General features: G+C 44.3%; 1 protein-coding gene across 2 annotated transcripts in view; it reads left to right on the top strand.

The window, feature by feature from the left end:
- Positions 1 to 2,054: 2,054 nt before the first annotated feature.
- The window catches only part of LOC126458602 (brain-specific angiogenesis inhibitor 1-associated protein 2-like), a 911,857-nt gene continuing 890,032 nt past the window's right edge, over positions 2,055 to 23,879 (top strand). Inside the window, exon 1 of one of the 2 annotated variants that reach the window (XM_050095758.1) lies at positions 2,055 to 2,353. In XM_050095758.1, coding sequence (XP_049951715.1) covers positions 2,309 to 2,353 — 45 coding nt within the window. In that variant the 5' untranslated portion in view covers positions 2,055 to 2,308. The remainder of the gene's footprint in view (positions 2,354 to 23,879) is intronic. The other variant, XM_050095757.1, reaches the window with a different exon arrangement.

Raw genomic sequence — 23,879 nt, 5'->3', positions numbered from 1 at the left:
CGAATATTTCATTAGCATGATAGCACAGTCTCTTATCAATTTGCCACCACACATCTCGGTTTTTCTTACTCATATCTCTCTCTCGCTTGGCTCTCAAGATAGCTAATAATGTTCAAAGTTATGCAAGTTATTATTCTCCTTTCCGCTGCTGTTTATAACCTTCATCCTAATTCCGCTTATTCTGATGAAATATTTTGCGGCAAGTACGTAGTCCACGATACAGACAGCAGACGAAAATTCGACCCATGCTTCCATAGGATTCTAGACGTGTACTTTAACCATTACACCATCTGTGTCAGTGGAAATTTCTCATACTGATGCAGGTGCGCAACTGACACAAGGCACTTGCAATAAAAATCGCGGTTGGAAAAGCCAACTTTGAAAAATGCACATATTCAGAACAATATTTAAAAAAATGGTTCAAATGGCTCTGATCACTATGGGACGTAACATCTTAGGTCATCAGTCCCCTAGAACTTAGAACTACTTAAACCTAACTAACTTAAGGACATCACACACATCCATGCCCGAGGCAGGATTCGAACCTGCGACCGTAGCAGTCAAGCGGTTCCGGACTGAAGCGCCTAGAACCGCACGGACACCAGGGCCGGCGAACATTATTAATTTCAATGTCTCATATGTGATTAAAACCAACAACGTGTGCAGATTTACAGCGAAAGGAATGAGATACAATCATAATTAGAAATAGCTACAAAATTTCCTGACCACAGTACTATGCCTTATAAATGAAATCGAAATCAGTGTTCGTCATTAAATATTTATCTTGTGACGACTTAAAAATATAAAAGTAGGAGTGGATAAGTGTAGGGTAGGCTGTCCTTCTTTTATCATTTCATTTGATTTTTCAGTTCCTGCATACTATTATTTAAATTTTTTTGATTGTTTAAAGGAGTAGGTTACAACGATTTGAGCTACACATGTGGTGTGACTAAGAGAACAAAAACTTGGTAGTTTAATAATTCGATGAATGAAAGTTTATATTGTAACTTTCCTTCGTATCGTGCTTAAAGTCGCTGTATTACTACAGTAGTAAACTTCACTGCAAGGAGATGGTCACTCTCGTGGTAGATGATCTCTCGGAAACTGTTACGTAGCTGAAACTTCCTGGCAGATTAAAACTGTGTGCCGGACCGAGACTCGAACTCAGGACCTTTGCGTTTCGCGGGCAAGTGCTCTACCGACTGAGTTACTCAAGGACGACTCACGCCCCGTCCTCACAGCTTTACTTCTGCCAGTACCTCGTCTCCTACCTTCCAAACTTTACAGAAGCTCTCCTGCGAACCTAGCAGAACTAGCACTCCTGAAAGAAAGGATATTGCGGAAACATGGCTTAGCCATACCCGGGGGATGTTTCCAGAATGAGATTTTCACTCTGCAGCGGAGTGTGCGCTTATATGAAACTTCCTGGCAGATTAAAACTGTTTGCCAGGCCGAGACTCTTTCTTTCAGGAGTGCTGCAAGGTTCGCAGGAGAGCTTCTGTTAAGTTTGGAAGATAGGAGACGAGGTACTGGCAGAAGTAAAGCTGTGAGGACGGGGCGTGAGTCGTACTTGGGTAGCTCAGCTGGTAGAGCACTGGCCCCGAAAGGCAAAGGTCCCGAGTTCGAGTCTCGGTCCGGCACACAGTTTTAATCTGCCAGCAAGTTTCATATCAGCGCACACTCCGCTGCAGAGTGAAAATCTCATTCTGTGGCGGACTTGTTTACCATAAGTTTAGATTGAATCTTGCGTTCGTATCGTCCTTCAAGTCACTGTATTACTACAGTAGTAAACTTCACTGCAAGGAGATGGTCACTCTCGAGGTAGATGATCTCTCGGAAACTGTTACGTAGCTACCGCGCTCCACGGCCGAGGTCCGCGGTTCACTTCCGACGCCGCCCCTCGGAGGAATGCTACTTGCCGGGCAGACGTTTGTGCAACAATAGTGCACCCACGGCGCATGCGCGGAGCCGGCTGTCGTGGTGGGCGGGCGGCCTTCCGTGCCGTGGCGTTGTGAAAGTCGGCGACGGGCCTCGCGAGCGCCGCCCAGCCCAGCGCGCTAGTCGTTCCTCCGGCCGCGAGCAGCGCAGACGAGCTCACCTCAGCTGACCGCCCGACCTGCCACACTGCGGCACCTGCCTCAACCCGCGCGGGACACCAAGACTCGCCGCGTCCGTCTGGCCCGACCACCGGTGACGGTCCTACTTGCTGTTTTCCTCGGCGTGTGTGCTAGGCCGTGATATCGCGTGCGGAACACTCGTGTGGGACTCGAAACTCATCGATCATACCACCTAGCAGACGCCGCCAACCATGGAAACGGACGACATCACGAAACTCGTCGACGAGATCTACAAGGTGAGTAATGTTGACAACTTTTCTTACTTTTCTGCAAATTCTGAGGAGTCACAGTTGCACAGATTATCCATCATGTGGACTTGCTGCTCTTGTATATGCCGTGGATATAAGGTCCGTCTGTTATGCAGAACACTGTTTTTTTCATGTGACATAAACATGTTTCGGCACCTTTGTGGCGTCATCAGTGCATTTTCTTTATTGAAATCCTTAATTTACATTATACGCTTTTGCGTGAGCATTAGTATCGTCTTGACACGCTACATCTACATCTACATCCATACTCCGCAAGCCACCTGATGGTGTGTGGCGGAGGGTACTTTGAGTACCTCTATCGGTTCTCCCTTCTATTCCAGTCTCGTATTGTTCGGCATGTAAGAATGGCCCTGGAGACTCTTATAAATTAAAATTAATATTTTAATGAAGAAAGCCCAATGATGATGCCACAGAGGTGATGAAACATGTTGGATCATGAAACTCGTCGACGAGATCTACAAGGTGCATAACGTTGACAACTTTTCTTACTTTTCTGCGAATTCGGAGGTGTCACAGTTGCAAAGATTATCTGTCATGAGGACTTGCCTACTCTTGTATATGCCTTGGATATAAGGTCCGTCTGTTACGCAAAACACTGTTTCTTCATGTGACATCAACATGTTTCGGTACCTCTGTGGCATCATCAGTGCATTTTCTTTATTGAAATCCTAAATTTACATTATACGCTTTTGTGTGAGCGTTAGTATCGTCTTGACACGCTATATCTACATCTACATCCATACTCCGCAGGCCACCTGACGGTGTGTGGCGGAGGGTACTTTGAGTACCTCTATCGGTTCTCCCTTCTATTTCAGTCTCGTATTGTTCGGTATGTAAGAATGGCCCTGGAGACTCTTATAAATTAAAATTAATATTTTAATGAAGAAAGCCCAATGATGATGCTACATAGGTGATGAAACATGCTTCAATCACGAAACTCGTCGACGAGATCTACAAGGTGAGTAACGCTGACAACTTTTCTAACTTTTCTGCAAATTCGGAGGAGTCACAGTTGCACAGAATATACATCATGAGGACTTGCCTGCTCTTGTATATACCATGGATATAAGGTCCGCCTGTTACGCAAAACACTGTTTTGTCATGTGACATCAACATGTTTCGGCACCTCTGTGGCATCATCAGTGGATTTTCTTTGCTGAAATCCTAAATTTACATTGTACGCTTTTGCGTGAGCATTAGTATCGTCTTGACACGCTACATCTACATCCATACTCCGCAAGCCACCTGACGGCGGAGGGCACTTTGAGTACCTATATCGGTTCTCCCTTCTATTCCAGTCTCGTATTGTTCGCTATGTAAGAATGGCCCTGGAGAATCTTATAAATTAAGATTAATATTTTAGTAAAGAAAGCCCACTTATGGTGCCACAGAGGCGATGAAGCATGTTTGAATTACTTGAAATGTGTTTTGTATAAAATGGGAACTTTATATCCAGTGAGTTAACAGACTGTTCTTCATGAGGGAAGGAAGCGGCATTAGACTAGTTGCAGGTGTCATCTTGCCACTCACGAAAAATAATTTATGGATACCTTAATGGCAATGGCTGGACGAGGATCTTAACTTCGAGCAGATAATCCAGTTGTTAAAATAATGAACATGCATGGGGCTCAGATCCCTGTGGGTCATCTAAGCGTATGTTTTCATGTGGTACTCTACGCAGGCAAATACTGGCAAGGTCTCCGAATTACCCCGTGGCTGCGCCAGTACTGCTGAGCTACTGAGTTCCATGTCAACGACAAAGTTAATCTCTAACCCTGATTCCCTCCTTATGTCCATCATCTGATGGGTATTGGGAAAGCAGCTATTATATTAACGTGTAATAATGAAAATACTTTTAGTCCTAAACACCAAGAAAGTTTCGCGGACGCCGATTGTCCTGTATCTTTTAGTAGAAGTATGATGGTGTTTCCTGTTAAAAACCTGATCAGTATGAGCTTTAGAGGGGCCTGAAGATACTTGGTTGTATCAGCGAAACCGGTCACAAATACATAAAAACTAATATATACAATTGAAGGTTTTATCATTATTACACATTGATCCTTCCTGCCAAAAATAAGACTATAACACCACAGCGATTTCCTTTAATACAGGGGCGTTCCTATATCAGTAGTGCAATGTGTCTCGTCTATGCTGTTACGGGGAAAATGCGCAGACAAAAACTATATATGCTACAGATAAATTCTTGGATCTGTAGCGTGCAATATTTTATTTCCCATTACTACAGACAGTACTATAAGCAATTCAGTGGTTATGATAATGAACCTGATGTGGCTCACATCACTTTATCGTCATCTTGGTGTAAGCTTTCATGTGATGTTCAACCCATTTCCGGTATGATGTCTGCATCAGCCCACCGTTGAGCCAGTTCTCCTACGCAAGTGACCTTGATGCTGGCGACAAGTTACACTCTGACCTTTACTCCTTCCGTAAATGCACCTTCTGACTGATATTGGCACAGCAGTTCTTATGTTTATACCTTCCGCCGGGTGCATCAGAGACAAGAGTCTTCCGGCCACCGATGGTTCTGGAGCTCTTAGTAGAAGTATGATGGTGTAAAATAACATCGCCGAGAGGGGCATGAATATGCTGGATTGTATCACCGAAACCGGTCGCAAATAAACAAAAATTATTACATGAAACTGAAGGTATTTTCACTACTGAATACTAATGCATTTTTTTCCCAAAAATCAGTTCAATGTCTTAATCATACCATCACATAGATTTTTTAAACTGAGGGGCGATCCTGTGGCAGTAGAGGATTCTGCCTCGTGCAAGCTACAGATAATCTCATAGAACTCTAAAAACACCGATGTTCAGCGTGCAATTTGGAATTTCACATTACTATAGACGTAAAGCTCAACATAAGTGTTTCATCACCTTCCTCCTCAGAGTTGTGAATTAAGTACGCTATATGTAGCGCTTCCTATAACTTTTCGCACTAATGTTAAAGAAAATCAAATTAAAAGGCAAACGAGTTTTGATTTTTTACTCAAAACGGGATACATACACAATGCTTAAAATGAGGGATCAGTCTCATGGTCTCACAGATTGGTAGTTGCCAGGGAATTGGCAGTGAAAACCGGTTCGATCGCCTCTGAGTCTAACCTACAGTTTGGGCTACAAAATATTTCAGAACTCACAAATCTGATAGACTTTTGTCATGACAAAGGAAAAAGTCTTTAGATGAGGTCCTAGCGAACTTCCGAGTCACGCCAAAAGTGTCTGAACACTCTTCATAGAATGTCTCATTTACTGTCCTCCCAGGGAACATGAAATTCTTGAATTATGCCACTCATTGAGAAAACAGCATATTCTTTGCCATCGATTTTCCAAAGCCAGATATTTTTTGTTGTGAGGATGGTTCGCCGATCTATTCGGAACTCTTCAGAGTCGTTAGAAAATTGGTTTGTTAATAAGCAATACTTTCGTCAACAAATTTCTAGCCATCATCAGTTTTGGATAACAAGTTTTGAACTCACCCAATGTCCCCCCAACGTCCCCACGAACCACAATCCTGCCAACGCAGCAAAACCAAGGGTCTCAGTATGATCGACGTTTATTCTATCATCCAAAACTCTCATTCCGACTTCTTTACTGAAATTAGAGTTACCTGTGTTTGTCCTCTCTCGTGCTACCGATCCTAATGACTTTTGCGATCCTCTTAACTCAGTCGTGACCCACTGTGCAGATAACCAATACTTGTCACAAATTTTTTCGTATCCGGTATTCCTTCTCATACTCCGAAATTCTTAGTCTCATATCACCGTCACGAACCCCATTATGACCATAATATCAGCTGCAAACATACTACAACAACAAGTGCTTGAGTGATGGCTGTTATCGTTTCTGTTGGAAAGGGATCAGCTTTTCAGTAGTCAGTTTGGCTAATGAGAATGCATACACTGATTCAAGAAACTTATATAGCTTCCTGTGTGCGCTACTAAACCATACAATTGAGTCTGATGGCTACTTGTTCCCGGGATTGTTTTGTTTACGCTCATAGATGCACTGAAAATAATATGGGAAGAAAGTGAAAGCTTTAGGAAGTATATGAACCGTACTACCAACATTGCCAGTCAAGAGTAACATTGCGAAAGTCAATATAATATTAACGAAGGAGTAAAAGTTTATAAATTGTACAGTTCGGTTATTATGAACCGTAAATCACCAGTTTTCCTCAAACAACATGGCAACGTTTGTAACGAACGTTTCGAAAATTCTAAGCAATTACCTGTAGCTCAAGGGCCATACAAGTTTCAGTGATTTAGCACCTTGCAGATTCGTCATGCGTGTAATACAAATGGAAAAATGGTGCAGATAACAGAATACATTGCATTATTTCGAAAGTCTGTCTTAAAACCATAGATTTTAGGTAGTTGTTTACAGTCATCGTTGAAAATGGTTCAAATGGCTCTGAGCACTATGGGACTTAACTTATGAGGTCACCAGTCCCCTAGAACGTAGAACTACTTAAACCTAATTAACCTAAGGACGTCACACACATCCATGCACGAGGCAGGATTCGATCCTGCGACCGTAGCGGTTCCAGACTATAGCGCCTAGAACCGCTCGGGCACTACGGCCGGCTACAGTCATCGTCTTCTATATAGTTGTGGAAGTTTATCGCTGGTATAAGTCAGAAACATTAACGTACTGAAGGCACAGATTCGCTCTTAAAGAAGAAACGTGGTCGGAATATCATTATTTGTAACATAGTCAAAAGCAAAACTGCTGAATTTAGTAATTTGCGAGGCAAAAAACGGTTATGGCAGGAACTCTAGTTCGTTGGTCACGGTCCTTGAAATGATGGAAGTCTTTAGTGGAATGCGAAATCTATCAAAATCTGAACCGAGAGAACTTAGAAATATGGAAAGGAACATGGGTTCTCCAATCACGATGCATGATTCCTCCTGTGTGCTGGTGAAGTTTCATACCGAAGAATAGGCACATTCTCTCCCTCCTAATTATCTGGTGAGTACGACTGCTTGTTTTGCAATAATAGCGCTGGGCTAGACACTCCTTACGCTTAGAGATGATTCAACAATCTGCGACTGCCTCGGAAAGATGCCGTTTGTGATAGGAGCCGGAAAGGAAATCCTTTCCCCTCTACCTGTAATACGGCGTCCCCTACTGTGACATTAAACCAGTGCTAGAGTGTCTGCCCCAAGAATTCGTATCGTGTTCATTTCAAAGTTAGTGAATCCCGTTCGACAAGTTACGTGACCGTACCCGTGTGTTTCATCGGGTCACACATTCCGCTTTTCTCCTTGTCACACCACGATAATATTCGGCCCGTCTCGTTCCCCTGTTGCCTGCACACCCTCTGACTGCGTCCTGTGGCGCGGTGTTTTCTGAACGAGCGGCTTTAAGGGCGCCGAGAACAAGATTAGGCATACCAGCACCGCCTGCAGCCGCAGCGGCGGGGCTTCGCCGTCGCCCGCCGGAGCTGAAGGACAGCGGGCGCACGGAAAACAAAAGGCGGGCGTGCCTGGCAGGCGACCTTGATGATTTTCAAGTGAGCAGGTATACAACCCAGGTGGCGGTGTCTACTCGGCTCTGAGCACTGAAGCAAGTGCTCAACCTGCTGCCAACTGTCGCTAGCCGAACAGGAACTGATGGTCAGCCCGGGGTCCATTGACTACATTGCGCAGCCTCCCGCAGCTTCCACGACAAGGGACCTTCAAAGCTACGGCGACAGCCTGACATCTTAGACGAATATTTTTTTCATATCTACATCTACATCTCCATACATACTCCGCAAGCCACCTGACGGTGTGTGGCGGAGGGTTAGTGCTCAGAGCCATTTGAACCATCTGTCGTGCATCGGCTATGGTTCAAATGGCTCGGAGCACTATGGGACTTAACATCTATGGTCATCAGTCCCCTAGAACTTAGAACTACTTAAACCTAACTAACCTAAGGACAGCACACAACACCCAGCCATCACGAGGCAGAGAAAATCCCTGACCCCCCCGGGAATCGAAGCATCGGCTATAACACCACGTCTTGATACCCTGACACTGTAGCAGGGGTAACCGATCTAACAACTGCGCCAGAGACTTGTTTTATATAGTAGTGTCCGACCGCAGCGCCGTGTTCTATCTGTTTACATATCTCTGTATTTGAATAAGCATGCCTTTGCCAGTTTCTTTGGCGCTTCAGTGTATACTGGCGGGTCCACCTCTCGTGACCAGTGCGGCGCTACAGGCGGGTGTACGACCGCTTTCGATCAGGTATTCTATGTAACTTCTGTATGCCACACCTGAGCCTGAAAAGACTCAAAAACAATTCCATGGAAACAAACAACTATTTCAATACGTGATCGGTTACCATTATCTCTGTTTATGTTCAAATGCCAACTGCTTTAAATCAGACTATATAGGTGGTTGCAAAAGCAGTTTTAGAGATATAGACTGTGACGCATATTTAAGTGATTTAGGTTACAAGTTACACATTAATGTAAGCTTGAGATAAGCCATTGCAGTTGTGAAATGTTCGTGCATCCATAACCGGTGTAACTGCCAGACTGTTAGATGCTATCGTGCAAATGTGCGTGCATCGAGTTCTACAGAAGCCGGGTGTCAGTTTGTGGGATGGAGCTCCATATCTGTAGCAACTGGTCGGTCAATACAGGGACGGTTAAGCTGTTTGTGGATGATGCTCAAGTTGTCGTCCAATGATGCCCCATAAAAGTGCACGATTGGAGAGAGATCTGGTGATCGAGCAGGCCCAGGCAACATGTCGACACTCTGTAGAGCATGTTGAGTACAACAGCAGAATGCGGGTAAGAGTTATCCTGCTGGAAAACACCCCTTGGATGCTGTTCATGAATGGTAGCACAACAGGTCAAATCACCAGACTGACGTACAAATTTACAAAAAAAAAAAAAAAAAAGGAAGTTCACTTACACTGCCAGCGATGAACAAACGCCTCTGTTTTAGAGCTTTAACGACAGCAAACGTATAGGGTTAGATTTTGGTTTGTAGTTATATCGTCTATTTTTTGCACTTGTGTATTTCTGAACGAAAATTTTGTTTTAGGTTTGTATGTGGCATGAACAACCTCTTGTAACCTGTATATGATGAGTCTGTACATTCACATTAGTGAATGAAGTAATAACATAGCAGTCTCTTGTCCGTAGGTACAAGGAGATGTAAATCAAGAGTTAAACCAAAACTCTACGTCAGATGTGCTGGGACAGTACAGCCAAATTTGGAAACGAGTTCGATGGTCGAGAAACTGTTGGGGGGCAGGCGCTATCGTATTACAAGCCGAAGTTTGTCTTCTTCTCAGGCCTTTGGATTTTCAGTGCACTCTTCTGAACGGACAATTACCTGTGGCCCCAAAGCTTCCAAAAGAACGACACCTAGCATAAAAACGACACTGCACATCGCTTTGCTTGTTGACTGTCTTCAGCTTCTTCTTTATTGGAGAGTACAGTTGTCACTACTCCATGGTCTGTCTTTTGGATTCTGGCTCCTAACAATGACAAAAATGGTTCAAATGGCTCTGAGCACTATGGGACTTAACATCGGAGGTCATCAGTCCCCAATAACTTGGAACTACTTCAGCCTAACCAACCTAAGGACATCACACACATCCATGCCCGAGGCAGGATTCGAACCTGCGACCTTAGCAGCAGCTTGGTTCCGGACTGAGGCGCCTAGAACCGTTCGCACGAATTTGCAATCAGGGTGCGTGGGATAACCGCAAGAGTGCTCCTGCTGTCATACGAAATCGCACCCCAGACTATAAATCAGGTATAGCTCCACTGTGTTGCAGCACGCAGACATATTGGTTGCAGGCCCACAACTGGACTCCTTCCAACCAACATGCGGCTATCTCTGGCACCGAGGCAGAACCAGCTTTAATCAGAAAACACAACAGACCTTGACCCTGCCCCCCAGTGAGCTCTCGCTTGATACCCCTGAAGTTGCAAAAGGCGCTGGTTTGGGAGTCAATGGAATGCAAGCTACAGTACGCCTGGCTCGGAGCTGTCTTTGAAGTAAGTGTTTTGTAATAGTTCGTTGTGTCACAGTGATTCTAACTACTGCTCAAATTGCTGCAGCGGACGCATTACGATGCACCAAGGCCATACGCAAAACACGATGGTGTTCCTTCTAGCCGCGCGGGATTAGCCGAGCGGTCTCAGGCGCTGCAGTCATGGACTGTGCGGCTAGTCCCCGTGGTGGATCGAGTCCTCCCTCGGGCATGGGTATGTGTGTTTGTCAAAAATGATTCAAATAGCTTTGAGCACTATGGGACTCAACATCTTAGGTCCAAAGTCCCCTAGAACCTAGAACTACTTAAACCTAAGGACATCACACACACCCATGCCCGAGGCAGGATTCGAACCTGCGACTGTAGCAGTCCCGCGGTTCCGGACTGCAGCGCCAGAACCGCACGGCCACCGCGGCCGGCTGTGTGTTTGTCCTTAGGATAATTTAGGTTAAGTAGTGTGTAAGCTTAGCGACTGATGACCTCAGCAGTTAAGTCCCATAAGATTTCACACACATTTGAACATTTTGTCTTCCTTCTCGGTAGTTCCACGTAGGCGTCCGGAGTCCTCTCTTCTTGGAACTGTATATTCTCGTGACCACCTCTGCCAGCAGTCATGTACAGTGGGTACATCCCTGCCAAGTCTTTCTGCAGTATCGCAAAAGGAACATCCTGCTTATTGCAGCGCTATTATACGCCCTCATTCAAGCTCAGTGATATGTTTATAATGATGTCTTTGTCACCTTAAAGACATTCTGGACTAACATCATCTCACCACGTCCAATCTCAAAGGTAACTAACGCTTGCGACCGTTACAGAGTGTATTTAAAACAAACCCGATCTGCATCCTCGTAGTGGAAGTACTTGCCTCAAACTTATGCGATTGGCGCGAAATTTGAATAGACCTCATCTTTCAGATGTAAAAACCACTTACCAAATTTCGTTTATGTTGCACAGCTACTTCTAGGTGCTGCAATTGTTTTTTTCTGTCGGCGTATTGTCGCGAGTTTTTCTATACTTTATTCATCGCTACATCACTGTTTTGTGGCGCGTGTCACTGTACTGTAGTCTTCAATGACACGATGACCATGTGTCCCTCCATTGACATTGTTTGCGGTACAAACTTATTCAGATAAGCAACCCCACAGAAAATGACCCAAAAAATAAATAAAATCCGGTCAGAGGAACTAGCAGGCCATGGAAGTAGCCCCCGAAGCTATCCATGCTGACAGACGTTATTTACTGCATTTCGTAAAGTGTGACTGGATATCCCAACTTGCATAAACGACATATTTTCTCTTACTTCCGTGAGTACTTTATGAGCATAGAAGAGTGTTTTGAAAATGTTTCCTTGCAGGCAGGACCTATAAGAAATGCTGGGAGAACATATAGAATTACTTGTCACCTAAAACTCAAGGCCACTCATTAAATCGGTTCTTCTCTCTTGCCTGAGCTGCACTATGTAGAGTTTCATTCATCCATGCATGCGGTGGGAAGAACTCATAAATGTGTAGGAGCAAGCGCAGGTTATTTGAACAACTGTCTTAATAACTAAAAGAAGATGTGTGTGTATGTGTGTGTGTGTGTGTGTGTGTGTGTGTGTGTGTGTGTGATGAGGGAGAGAGAGAGAGACGGAGGGAGGGAGGGAGGGAGAGGGAAGATGGCTTGTGGAAGGGAGATGGTGAGAGATTGATGTGTCGGCTAAGTTCGTAAAAGTATCTTTGACGCGTCCTCCACATGAAACAATGACGCCACGTAAATGACGTTTCATGGACACGATATATACCCTATGCATTCAGTGCTCTGCTTCCTTCCCCACATTCCCGCAACCTTACGTCGTACACAGAGATCATCATAGAGGCATCGGAATTCATTTTAGCCACATTTTATCAATCTGCTTACCCCTGTTGTCACATCTGGTCAATAGATTTCGCAACTAATACACTAATCCAGTCCTGCCCACAGAAGCTTTCCATAATGCAATGACTGGATGCAGTAGAATTGCCCAAAGGAAAGAACAGGTATCTGTGATGTTGCAAGAACTGGTACGGAATGGACTTCATAATGGTCTGGATGATTCCTGTTGTGTTCAGGGTTCTCTCAACATTTAGGGATGTACGTTCGTTGTAAACTTTGACCCAAGACATCATTATGTTACTTGCTTCTCTTCTGGTAAAATTCGCATTCGCAAACGACCGACACGAAAGTAGAACCTGCTCTCATGCCTGAAGACAACTTTTCACTTATCATTCCACCAGTTCGGTCATTTGCTCCAGCATGGGAGGCAGGCTTACAGGTGATGATACGTAAGTGGAAAGGCGAGAGAAACTTTTTGTATTTTTAGCTATCTTAATTCAGATTCGTTTGGTCACTGGTTAACAAACACTTGGGTACAAGATGGTTCCAATCTGTCCGGCCGGCCGCGGTGGCCGCGCGGCTGTAGGCGCTTCAGTCCGGAACCGCGCGACTGCTACGGTCGCAGGTTCGAATCCTGCCTCGGGCATGGATGTGTGTGATGTACTTAGGTTAGTTAGGTTTAAGTGGTTCTAAATTCTAGAGGACCGATGACCTCCGATGTCCCATAGTGCTCAGAGCCATTTGAACCAATTTGTCCTGCGGATCGTGCGTGATCAGTGATTATTCGTATAATACCGCGTTTCGAACGCGAAAGCGGCTGTCATCCATAACGAGAGTAACTAGGATAAGCACCACTCTCAATAACACTGATATCTCACGTACCAATAAGAATCTTGCAGTCACCCACAATACTTATTACTCTTAGTTTGTTGGTTATGAGCCATATATTATGGTGGTGTGCAAGGCAATGCAACCGAACATATGTTAATAAAAATACTTTTCATAGAGACAGAAAATTTTTATATCACTAACATTATTACAATCGCTACATTCCATGACCATTTGGTAAATTTTAGTTTTTGCTATTTCTACAATAGCTGGATGTATTGCGGTGTCCCGTAGTTACGATTAATTAAAGTAAATCCAAAACACTATCAACAAAATCGTAAACCCTCGAAGATCAATGAATGCGAGGAAATGAAAAACCGTTATCTGGACTTGGAGACTGGCGCTAGGAACCTTTCTGACCAGAGAATTAAAGCACCTCTTAGCAGCATGTTTGCTCATGTGTGTCCCCGTTAAGTTGTTACGGAAGTCCTGTCGGGAGCGACTACATCAATCAGGTCTGGCAAGCAGCAGGTCCGCTGCACTCGTTTCGCAGCGTTGCCTGAGCTGCAGTCTTTGTGAAGGGCGATCAGGTGCTTTCTGGTCGGCAGTATCGCTACCACAAAGAGCCCCTGCTACCAACTCCGTCCGACGGACGCGCTGTTGGGTAATAGGGCGACGAAATCTAGTAGCTGTACAAACGAGCGCCGTCCGGGCGGGTCACTCGGACCTGTAACTGTGTGTGCGCGCGCGGTGTCCGGGCGGGTCACTCGGACCTGTAACTGTGTGTGCGCGCGCGGCGACAGACCTGCAAGAGTAAACACGGCGCGATGCGTTGGACGCCGGTGACGGAGATGTGACTACTGTGCGTCTGTGCATGCGAAGCGAGCGAGCGAGCTTGTTTGTCTGCGTTTGCTCGTTCTATCATCTCTCTCTCTCTCTCTCTCTCTCTCTCTCTCTCTCTCTGTCTCCCTCTGTCTCTGCCAGCCTCCCCTATCGCTTTATCTCTCTGACACAGACGTCACAAACACACACACGCACACACACATACACACACACACACACACACACACACACACACACACACACACACACGTATTCACATTGCACCCAGCTCTCTCTCTCTCTCTCTCTCTCTCTCTCTCTCTCTGTCGCCCCAGATCAAGGCAGCATAGAATGGAGAAGCAGTGTGTTCGTGCTCCAAAAAAGTCCATCCACCTCCGTCCCCCTTGAAGCTGAACTTCGCATACCTACACATCTCTCCTCACTAGCAGAAACAGAGAGTGTCGAGGACGTTGTGTATATGGATGGTAGAAAAGAAGACATATACGATGATTTTCTGTTTCCCTTAAACCTGCTAGGTGTTCTAGGGGGTGACGAAAGCGTTACGATACAAATAAGAAATGATAACCGGTGATTAACTGTTCCTGAGCTGCAAGAGATGAAAATGTAAAATACTTCTTCATTCATAATTGTCTTGATGACACTGGATGAGCTTACGACAGTTTACTCGTTTCGACTTTTTACTAGTCATATTCAGAACCAGTATGTCGTTCCGAAAGTAAGACGTCGAACAGTTACCAAACACGAAACTCAGTCACTTGACTAGTTTTGGTAACCAGGACGTCAACAGACTGTAGTCGTTCTCTTTTTTAATGTTGCTAGACTATTTCTCTAGCTGCATCTGTTATTTCACGTGTGCGCATCCGTGGTAGTCTCGCAAGGTCTCGGCTTTCCTGAAACTTAACTGCCAGCCCATTACCACGCCGGTGCCCCGCAGGTACTGCAGTAGACTTTTCGACACAACGAACCTTCGGGTTAACACCGACAAAACCTTGGCCTCCACATGGTCCCACGAAAAACAGATTGACCATGTACCCAGCGCAATTAAATGTGTTATAATACGCCGAATACACATTTATTAAAACTGCAACACAAAGACCCTTAAGGAGACTTATGCCAACGAATCGCTGGAATAATTGGTCACTCGCTGGTCAAAAATCGTTGATTACTGATGCCTTTCGGGAACAGCTTATCATTGGAACGTCAAAGAGCATTGGAATTCAGCAGAAACATGCGGCCCACTGCACTGTACGAAGACTTTCCTTCTTAATTTTCTGATGATGGGCCGTGCCGTAAAGCGTCAATAAATACGAATTTTTGAGCAGAAATTAACCAGTTATTCTATGATCTACATAGCATTGGCACAAAAAATGGCTCTGAGCACTATGCGATTTAACTTCTGAGGTCATCAGCCCCCTAGAACTTGTTGTTGTTGTTGTGGTCTTCAGTCCTGAGACTGGTTTGATGCAGCTCTCCACGCTACTCTACCCTGTGCAAGCTTCTTCATCTCCCAGTACCTACTGCAACCTACATCCTTCTGAATCTGCTTAGTGTATTGATCTCTTGGTCTCCCTCTACGATTTTTACCCTCCACGCTGCCCTCCAATGCTAAATTTGTGATCCCTTGATGCCTCAAAACATATCCTACCAACCGATCCCTTCTTCTAGTCAAGTTGTGCCACAAACTTCTCTTCTCCCCAATCCTATTCAATACCTCCTCATTAGTTACGTGATCTACCCACCTTATCTTCAGCATTCTTCTGTAGCACCACATTTCGAAAGCTTCTATTCTCTTCTTGTCCAAACTGGTTATCGTCCATGTTTCACTTCCATACATGGCTACACTCCATACAAATACTTTCAGAAACGTCTTCCTGACACTTAAATCTATACTCGATGTTAACAAATTTCTCTTCTTCAGAAACGATTTCCTTGCCATTGCCAGTCTACATTTTATATCCTCTCTACTTCGACCATCATCAGTTATTTTACTCCCTAAATAGCAAAACTCCTTTACTACTTTAAGTGTCTCATTTCCTAATCTAATCCCCTCAGCATCACCCGATTTAATTTGACTACATTCCATTATCCTCGTTTTGCTTTTGTTGATGTTCATCTTATATCCTCCTTTCAAGACACTGTCCATTCCGTTCAACTGCTCTTCCAAGTCCTTTGCTGTCTCTGACAGAATTACAATGTCATCGGCGAACCTCAAAGTTTTTACTTCTTCTCCATGAATTTTAATACCTACTCCGAATTTTTCTTTTGTTTCCTTTACTGCTTGCTCAATATACAGACTGAATAACATCGGGGAGAGGCTACAACCCTGTCTCACTCCTTTCCCAACCACTGCTTCCCTTTCATGCCCCTCGACTCTTATAACTGCCATTTGGTTTCTGTACAAATTGTAAATAGCCTTTCGCTCCCTGTATTTTACCCCTGCCACCTTCAGAATTTGAAAGAGAGTATTCCAGTTAACGTTGTCAAAAGCTTTCTCTAAGTCTGCAAATGCTAGAAACGTAGGTTTGCCTTTTCTTAATCTTTCTTCTAAGATAAGTCGTAAGGTTAGTATTGCCTCACGTGTTCCAACATTTCTACGGAATCCAAACTGATCTTCCCCGAGGTCCGCTTCTACCAGTGTTTCCATTCGTCTGTAAAGAATTCGCGTTAGTACTTTGCAGCTGTGACTTATTAAACTGATAGTTCGGTAACTTTCACATCTGTCAACAACTGCTTTCTTTGGGATTGGAATTATTATATTCTTCTTGAAGTCTGTGGGTATTTCGCCTGTCTCATACATCTTGCTCACCAAATGGTAGAGTTTTGTCATGACTGGCTCTCCCAAGGCCATCAGTAGTTCTAATGGAATGTTGTCTACTCCCGGGGCCTTGTTTCGACTCAGGTCTTTCAGTGCTCTGTCAAACTCTTCACGCAGTATCTTATCTCCCATTTCTTCTTCATCTAAATCCTCTTCCATTTCCATAATATTGTCCTCAAGTACATCGCCCTTGTATAAACCCTCTATATACTCCTTCCACCTCTCTGCCTTCCCTTCTTTGCTTAGAACTGGTTTGCCATCTGAGCTCTTGATATTAATACAAGTGGTTCTCTTCTCTTCAAAGGTCTCTTTAATTTTCCTGTAGGCAGTATCTATCTTACCCCTAGTGAGATAAGCCTCTACACCCTTACATTTGTCCTCTAGCCATCCCTGCTTAGCCATTTTGCACTTCCTGTCGATTTCATTTTTGAGACGTTTGTATTCCTTTTTGCCTGCTTCATTTACTGCATTTTTATATTTTCTCCTTTCATCAGTTACATTCAGTATTTCTTCTGTTACCCATGGATTTCTATTAGCCCTCGTCTTTTTACCTACTTGATCCTCTGCTGCCTTCACTACTTCATCCCTCAAAGCTACCCATTCTTCTTCTACCGTATTTATTTCCCCCATTCCTGTCAATTGTTCCCTTATGCTCTCCCTGAAACTCTCTACAACCTCTGGTTCTTTCAGTTTATCCAGGTCAGATCTCCTTAGATTCCGGCCTTTTTGCAGTTTCTTCAGTTTCAATCTGCAGTTCATAACCAATAGATTGTGGTCAGAATCCACATCTTCCCCTGGAAATGTATGACAATTTAAAACCTGGTTCCTAAATCTCTGTCTTACCATTATGTAATCTATCTGATACCTTTTAGTATCTCCAGGATTCTTCCACGTAGTTCTAGGGATGGACCTTGCAGGACCTAGACCTAGAACTTAGAACTACTTAAACCTAACTAACCTAAGGACATCACACACATCCATGCCCGAGGCAGGATTCGAACCTGTGACCGTAGCGGCCGCGCGATTCCAGACTGAAGCGCCTACAACCGCTGGGCCACGCTGGACGGCAGCATTAGCACAAGTCTCCTCAAGTTTACGTCATAGCCGCAGGTTCCCTGCGCGACTTCGTGTCGCACCTTCAGGCCATGAAGACGGAACGCAACAATAAACGGATATGGATTTTTGTTTTTTGTGAGAAGACCGTATTATATATCGTGTAAGAAGGAAAATCCTCTACCAGAGACTGAGATTTGTCGTTCCACGATATTTCTGGTCCCGTTAATTGGGATGACACGACCGTCATCGTTTGAGGAACGGCCGTACCACAGACTGACTAACAAACGACTTACAGCCTTCTTTGCGGCAATGGACATAACCTCGGGCACGATTTCCACGGTGATCAGAACATTAAGATGAGCTCAACGTGTTAAAGAAAGGCTCGTCAATGCCCCGTTCAGATTCAGTCTGGAGACAGCGATGGATCCTGATAATTTCTATATTTTATGCAATATAATTACTATTATAACCTGATGGTAAAATTCCAGTCTTTAGTACACCTGTTTATAATATCACACTTACGGCCTTAGCAAAAAGAATAAAATATCTGAACGCACAACATCACACAATAGAACCATAGAATGTGTTACTGAAGAAGAGAAGTATATAAAGCACCTTAGTCTGCGACCCAAAAGAACAATAGTTCAGTTAGAAACTTGAGTTGCTAGTTTAAGAACAAGAAAAGATGTGTAGTTCAGTTTCTGATGTGTTGGGTTGGGTTGGATTGTTTTGGGAAGAGAGCAAAAGAGCGAGGTCATCGGTCTCATTTGATGTGTTAAATACGGATCTGCTGAAGGAGCTTTTCGAACCTCAAGCTAGTCGTAAAGTATCGCAATAGTATCAGCAAGTAAGGAAACTGCTCTGAACCTACATTTTTATCCTGCTAATGCATACAGCTATTTGCGAAGTTTGTGAAGTCATCTTAACCAAGAGCACTTGACTGCAATTACTGAGAAGTTCCTTATTCATAAGCAATGACCATGTTTTTACAACATCTGCATTTGAGGAAGAAGTGCATTATGCAAAACATAAATCTGGACCTCTAGGATCATTTTATCTGCAGAAAAAATCACTTATGTAAATATAAATCTTTCGAGCACACAGGTAAAGTTGCAAGACAATCACATACCAAGCTTATGTTACTTAAAGGTGAGGGAAAGCATTACAAAAAGTACTGTAAAAATAAATGCCCATGAAAACACTGTAGAAATGAAATGTCAATAAAACATTGCAAAAGTGAAATGGCAATTTATTATTTTATTGTCTTTTTTAAGAATATTCTCATCCATAACCAAATGGTTTTTGAGACTATGACTGTATGGTTGAAACCGAAACAAAAGCACAGAATTTCTGTGAAAGTCTTCGTTTCTACTAGCTAACCACAATGCAGTCAGAAGTTTGCTACACGATCTTTAGGTGGCACTTGTTGTAACTGCATTGATTTACGTTCAGTCTGCGAGCAACAAAATGTTACTGTGAACAGATGAACACGTATTGAGACGTTTCGCAGTTTTAATGTGCATCGAGAAGTTTACCCATATTTCGATGAGAACTTTACTTGTTGCTGCCAGCGTACACATAAATTACCAATATTTGGTATTTTTTGAGAAAAAATGAAACTGTCGCAAGCTATTTGAAGTTAAAGGTAATTTCAGGCCCTTGGCTACAGACAGATATGGCGGATGGGAATTCATTTTTCTTCAAACCTGGCAAATGCAGAGCCACAGACACTCTTTGAAGTCTCCGTGGTCTTACCTTTCAGCAAGATAACGCAACAGCGCGTATTTTCCGAGCTGTCCTGAGCTTCTTTCGATACAGAAGGTGTTTGACTGTTGCCGTGACCAAAACGTTCTCCCAATCCCTCACTTATTGAAAACACAGCTCTTGGATTGCAAAATAGCACCCCATCACCCCTCAGCCATTACTATCGTTAAACTCTAGCACAGAGTTGAAGCATCAGAAAATGACCTACCCATATTTTCAACTTTGTTCTGTTCGATTGTATGGCCAGTTGGTATGGAGTCAACGTTCCTACCAAACGTGATAGTTCTGTGTGTCGCGAGGCATGTTCAGTATATAATGCATTTTTTTAAGCAGGTTGATTTTAGTCAGGATCCCACTCTTAGAGAGGATACTCGTAAAACGCTATTTTTCAACATAATTTCCGTTCAATGCGACCGCATTACGTCACCTTACTGGGGGGCCCCGTACGCGTGCTTAGTACCACTACAGTGATCGACGCCAGAGCCAACGTCTTGATGTACCCTTAACGTCCTCTTGATGCACTTATAACCTTCCTGTCGAGTACCACCTTGATTGGGCCAAACAGACGGAAAGTGCGAAATCCGAGCTGTAGATTGGATGAGAAGCAGTCCATGAAGTTTTGTGAGTTCATTACGGGTGTTCAGACCGTTTGTGGCCTTGCGTTGTCATGGACAAGAAATTCTTTTGCATTTTTCTTGCGACGAACACGCTAAAGGCGTTTCTTCAATTTCCTGATCCCGGAAAACCATCACCACTACTTTACCGGAATAGGGTGCGGTTTTGAACTTTTTCTTCGGAGGAGAGGTGGTGTGATGCTACTTCATGGATTGCTGTTTTGTTTCCGTTCGAAGTGATGAACCCATGTTTCACCGCTTGTCACGATGCTCGACAAAAATTGTCACGCTCAGCCTCCTGCCACGCAAGGATTTCCATCTTCCGTCTTCTGTTAGCCAGCGAGGAACCCAGAGGAAACATAAGTTTGACTACAGAAACTGGTGGACACGTGTGTCAGCACTACCAAGAGAGAAGTCGAGATGTTCACCGAGATGTTTGTTTGTGACCTGTCAGTCACCTCGAATGAGAGTGTCCGCACGTTCCATCATTGCAGGAGTCACAGGCTGTGTGCGCCGGCAGCCACGGAGGGGATCGGACAGCTTAGCGCGGCTTTGTTATGACGATGACGCAAATCTCGCCCGACTCACAGTGAATTTGTTCACTGTGATATCTCCGTAGACATTCTGCAAGCACCTTTGACTATCTGCTGTGCTCTTGTTGTATACGTACGTATAAGCACCGCCACGTATTAGAATTTCATGAAACTATAGGGGTTGACAGGAGAATATTCCACGATGTCCCAAAGCAAGTTCCACCTTTGTTCAAACAAAACTATTCGAGAAAAAAATGTATTGCATTACTTATTGAACGCCCCTTGTACATTCGCACCTTGTATACCCCCAAGACCAGCTGTGAATTCAGTCATGCTGTAACCTCCCCCTCACTTATCAACCTTAATGACAGTGAAAGATTAAACCGCGTGTACCTAATAGAAATTTGGGAAAAGCAATCGTCACCGAAGTTAATCTGTCGGTAAAGAGGGAGGAAGAGTTACATCTAAATGAAAGGAAAAATGCAAATGAAATTGGTGGAAATTAATTTTGGAAAAGGATGAAGTTAATACAGAAAGTAAATGTGCAGCCGTTACGTTAACAATTAACTGGCGTTAATTAGATATTTGAGATTTGTGGAAAATTACGGTCGCCAGTCCTATGGACAACTACCATAATAACTGAAAAGAAAGGTTAATGCACATATAATTAGCACTAAAAGCGTGGCAACTGAAGGTTGACACGTGTTTTGTGACAACTGAATGTTTGTCAGAAGTAACAAATTTCGCTACATTCCGACTTAATTTAGCAAAAGAATTAGTAAAACCGGAAAATTGAAAGTTAATTTAGTAACTGAAATTAATAGTGAACTTTGTTTCTGAAGCACTACGAAATTGAATAAAATAAGGTTAGTCTTGGGCTATCTCAACAATAATCTCAAAAGCAACTTGAGTGTACGCAATTTAGAAATAAGAGATTTAACTTTGAACGTGAATTAAATGATTTCGAACCATTAAAAATAGTAAAATTTAGTACGTACCCAGGTGAGCTGCAGTCACAGGTAAGCTAAAATATGGTAACAAAATTCGCACTCTTAATTTGTGCTTGTGTAATCTAAATATAGTTCTGTTTGGTTATTGTAGGCAGCTATGAATACTTTAACTGAACTTTTAAATTAAAGCAGTGAAATGGAATGATATTACTTTAATGCTGGCGTTTGAATTTCAATGACACTCGGGTTCATTTCGGAAAAGGATGGGACCCTGCTTGGTAATGCAGTTCGGACAATGAACAACAAAGGTTCATGGTAAGTTGCTGTATTTTAGTGATGCTAATGGAATAGTTTGAAAAGCTGAGGTCTTCCATACAGTTCTAAAACTTTACGTGCTTTCAGTCTTCCTTGTTGGTTGATTGAAGGTTCCGTCGATCGAGGAGGTGGCGACAATGACATATTGTCGGCCGTCGCTGTTGCAGAAGCTGGATGTTGGCGCGCCTTCTTCTCAGACACGGTCACCATGCGAAACGGGCTCTTGAAGTGCGCCAGCTAATGTTTCCCGTCCGCGACACCGTGTCAGAAACTATCATAGGAAGTCGAGTGCAATTACATGCTGCCAAACCCCGAAAGCGCGGCAACTCGCGGGCGCGCCACTCAACACACCTGCTCCACCGCCCTACTGTGGTGTCACCGCCAGACACCACACTTGCTAGGTGGTAGCCTTTAAATCGGCTGCGGTCCGTTAGTATACGTCGGACCCGCGTGTCGCCACTATCAGTGATTGCAGACCGAGCGCCGCCACACGGCAGGTCTAGTCTAGAGAGACTCCCTAGCACTAGCACAGTTGTACAGCCGACTTTACTAGCGATGGTCCACTGTCTACATACGCTCTCATTTGCCGAGACGACAGTTTAGGATAGCCTTCAGCTACGTCATTTGCTTCGACCTAGGAAGGCGCCATATTCAGTTACTAACATATAATACTGTGACGCATGTACCGTCAAGATTAAAGTTAAGTATCAAACGAATTACGTCCGCTTTCTGAATTCTAATTCCTTGTCAATTTCCAGACCTCACGTCAGTATAGTTCTTCCCTCGTCACGCCAGCCTGCGTGAGCTAAAACGCGTGCATTTCGGCCTCCTCTGGTAACACGGTGATGGCTCCTCTGTCAACCCAACACCTACTCCAGCCAGACTGTGCTCTGCCCGCGCTCCACGCGGCAGAGTTAATGCTACCCAAGGTCCTGAACACTTTGCTTCTCCACACGACCTATCGATGTAATCGTTCGATAGCATAGTTTTCCCTAGGCAAGACCCAGCGTAAAAATACAAATAATATTTACAAAACAAACCAATTATACATCGACATAAAGATATATATATATATACACTCCTGGAAATTGAAATAAGAACACCGTGAATTCATTGTCCCAGGAAGGGGAAACTTTATTGACACATTCCTGGGGTCAGATACATCACATGATCACACTGACAGAACCACAGGCACATAGACACAGGCAACAGAGCATACACAATGTCGGCACTAGTACAGTGTATATCCACCTTTCGCAGCAATGCAGGCTGCTATTCTCCCATGGAGACGATCGTAGAGATGCTGGATGTAGTCCTGTGGAACGGCTTGCCATGCCATTTCCACCTGGCGCCTCAGTTGGACCAGCGTTCGTGCTGGACGTGCAGACCGCGTGAGACGACGCTTCATCCAGTCCCAAACATGCTCAATGGGGGACAGATCCGGAGATCTTGCTGGCCAGGGTAGTTGACTTACACCTTCTAGAGCACGTTGGGTGGCACGGGATACATGCGGACGTGCATTGTCCTGTTGGAACAGCAAGTTCCCTTGCCGGTCTAGGAATGGTAGAACGATGGGTTCGATGACGGTTTGGATGTACCGTGCACTATTCAGTGTCCCCTCGACGATCACCAGTGGTGTACGGCCAGTGTAGGAGATCGCTCCCCACACCATGATGCCGGGTGTTGGCCCTGTGTGCCTCGGTCGTATGCAGTCCTGATTGTGGCGCTCACCTGCACGGCGCCAAACACGCATACGACCATCATTGGCACCAAGGCAGAAGCGAATCTCATCGCTGAAGACGACACGTCTCCATTCGTCCCTCCATTCACGCCTGTCGCGACACCACTGGAGGCGGGCTGCACGATGTTGGGGCGTGAGCGGAAGACGGCCTAACGGTG

Source organism: Schistocerca serialis, chromosome 2, assembly GCF_023864345.2.
Source record: "Schistocerca serialis cubense isolate TAMUIC-IGC-003099 chromosome 2, iqSchSeri2.2, whole genome shotgun sequence".
In the NCBI taxonomy this organism is placed as follows: Eukaryota; Metazoa; Arthropoda; class Insecta; order Orthoptera; family Acrididae; genus Schistocerca; species Schistocerca serialis.
This window is presented reverse-complemented; position numbering and strand designations above follow the sequence as displayed.